A 2,442-nucleotide genomic window follows, 5' to 3' on the forward strand; every position below is an offset into this window, starting at 1 on the left:
AGGCTGCACGGAAGATGACGAGGTGAGTACACTGGTTCAGTCAAACATAAGTGGTCACTGCTGCATTCTGCATGGACAGAAGAATTGTGTTATTGTTTTTAGAAATGTACACAGGTTAGTTACACAGTGCCAAATTATTGTTATTTGACTTACTCTTCATATGTTTTCCAGTCAACTACTTCTGCATTCTTTCAGCTACAGAAACCATTTAAATGTCAAACATTTCCAGCTCTTTAAGGACATTTATTCACACTGCATTTTCTACAGGAAATACATTTTCTGACAACAGTTACATTTGTTATTTTAGGGAAGAAGAATTTCTGAAAAAGCAAAACAAATTCAGAAGTTATGCTTTCTTGATTATCAAGGAAATGGTGGACATGGCATCAAAGAAGCATCCTTCAAAGTTGGTTGATGAGGTACGTCTGATGAGGACTGTTCCGAACATTTGAATTTTTCTGAATTTACATAATGCATCGCTCTGTCATAGTGTATTTTCTGCACATAATAATCCTTCTCTGATACACATAACTCAGAAACTCTCTTTGAATGTGTTTTCACTCAACAGGTTCTTCACAGCATCTTCTGTCTGGGGAAGATCACAAACCCCGAATTTTCCCCACAATGTATTCTGGATGATAACGCCATGCTTAATGAATTGAAGGGCCGCTACCCTCGACCTTTTGCATTATTTTCCTCTCAACTACCCAAGCGCAGTCCATTTTCATGTGTGCTAGACATGGTGAGTTAATGTTTTGTCCAAAGGTAATACAACATTCTTTGTCAAGGTCTATAAAGTTGCTACTTTACAAAAAACATCTGCAAATATTACACTGTATGTTTAATCATCATTGAATTTCACAAACACAAAGCATGACTCTGTAAGCTTGATATTATTTGTGATTTCTTGCAGATTGTCAACCTGAAAGGACAAGAAAAGGAAAATGAAATTGGAAAAGAGCTGCGAGAACTCATCCAGCGACTGAAGACCAAGGAAAGAACAGCTCTGAAGGAGGATGGAGGAACGGCTCTGATCTCCTCCACCATCTGTGTCTCTCAGAGGAACGCTGCAGCAGATTCAGTCAGGTACTACGGAGTCTCCATGTCCACTTCTGGCCGTGATCCCGGGCGAATCATTGTCGCTGCATCCTGTCTCAGCAACTGGGACAGTTACGTAGCTGATGCAGTGGTGACCTACTATCCACTGAAGACGAAGAAGTCAGATTTTGATGGAACCATCAAACTTCCAGAGCAGGTCAGGTGTCAGGCGTTTAGCCTCAGTGATGGAACCCCAATGGCTCCTTGCAGATCATGTGGGAATTTGTTTGGTTTGACAACAAGTGATAAACAGGAGTGGGCCTATGGCAACTGTGCTGAAGCTGAAAGTCTGAGCAACTTGCTCAAAAATGAGACAAAAATGAGAGAGCGGGTACAGCAACCATCTAACACAGCTGCAAACAGGCAGAAGGCTGTAAATAGTGTCCGCACAGAGCTTAGTAGCTGTCTGGGCAGGGCGAGCTTTCAATGGGACAATCATTACTACACCCCACAAGGGAACTGATGGCATATTAAGTACTAATGAGTACAATTCTTATGGTCCTTTATTATAAAGTGACCAGATTGATCTCGATGGTTTTGATTCTTTATCAGTAGAAACTTCTCCGTACCCCTCTTAGCACTGAAATTACCTGTTTGTGGACACGATATTCATGTGATCAGAGCTGTAAATATGTTTTGCTTTATCATCACATTTATCATCATTTATCATTGTTAATGCTTCAGCTATTGCTACTGTAACAAAGATATGAATATATTCATGGAAAAAATTGTAAAGCTAAATGTGTTTTAACTGTTGAATGAAGCATGCAGAGATTGTCAAAGTTCATGTATTGATCGTGAAATTAACAATAAAATTTTGATGTAAACTTCATGATTTGTTTTACTAAGTTTGTGAAATATTTGTCTAAAAATTGTGAAACCTTTATTTTACATGTGAAAACGCCCCACTTCCCAAACAAAGAACAGAGAAACTCAGATTACAACACACAGAGAGGGAGTGTGATGTCATTCTCTGCTGAGCCATATCTTAACATACTAAATAGTTGTTTGCTGCTATTAAAGGCTGAGTTCCCCCAAAAGTTTCGTAATCCTCAGAACATTTTTGGAGCTTCACAGCAAAACAGCATTGCAGCGTTCTCCTAAACAACTGAAGTAGATGGGGACTTAAATTAAGTAACTTAAAGTTAAAAATTAAAAAAACAAATGAAAAGAATTTTAAAAAACTGGATTAAGTGGGAGGAGCTGAATGGAGCCATTTAATTTTTTTTTTCTCTTTATTTGGTTGTTTTCATGTTTTACATTTAAATTTTACATTGTTTTAGGAGAATGTTGCAAGCCTTGTGAGGCTCCAGAAATGTTTTGTGGACTACAAAAATACACCTA

The 2,442-nt window shown here is 38.3% G+C and overlaps 1 protein-coding gene across 1 annotated transcript; it reads left to right on the forward strand.

The window, feature by feature from the left end:
• LOC140993808 (uncharacterized) lies at nucleotides 1-1,928 on the forward strand. The gene is made up of 3 exons (XM_073463354.1): nucleotides 1-419; nucleotides 569-742; nucleotides 914-1,928. Exons 1-3 carry the CDS (start codon nucleotides 213-215, stop codon nucleotides 1,559-1,561), a joined length of 1,029 nt encoding a protein of 342 aa, XP_073319455.1. The 5' UTR covers nucleotides 1-212; the 3' UTR covers nucleotides 1,562-1,928.
• The last annotated feature ends 514 nt before the right edge of the window (nucleotides 1,929-2,442 follow it).

This window comes from Pagrus major, chromosome 3, assembly GCF_040436345.1.
Source record: "Pagrus major chromosome 3, Pma_NU_1.0".
Lineage (NCBI taxonomy): Eukaryota > Metazoa > Chordata > Actinopteri > Spariformes > Sparidae > Pagrus > Pagrus major.

Coding starts and splice junctions, on each gene's coding strand:
- LOC140993808 (XM_073463354.1), top strand. CDS start 213: ATGTCAAACATTTCCAGCTCTTTAAGGACATTTATTCACACTGCATTT. Junction 420..568: donor CTTCAAAGTTGGTTGATGAG/GTACGTCTGATG, acceptor TTCACTCAACAG/GTTCTTCACAGCATCTTCTG. Junction 743..913: donor TTTCATGTGTGCTAGACATG/GTGAGTTAATGT, acceptor GATTTCTTGCAG/ATTGTCAACCTGAAAGGACA.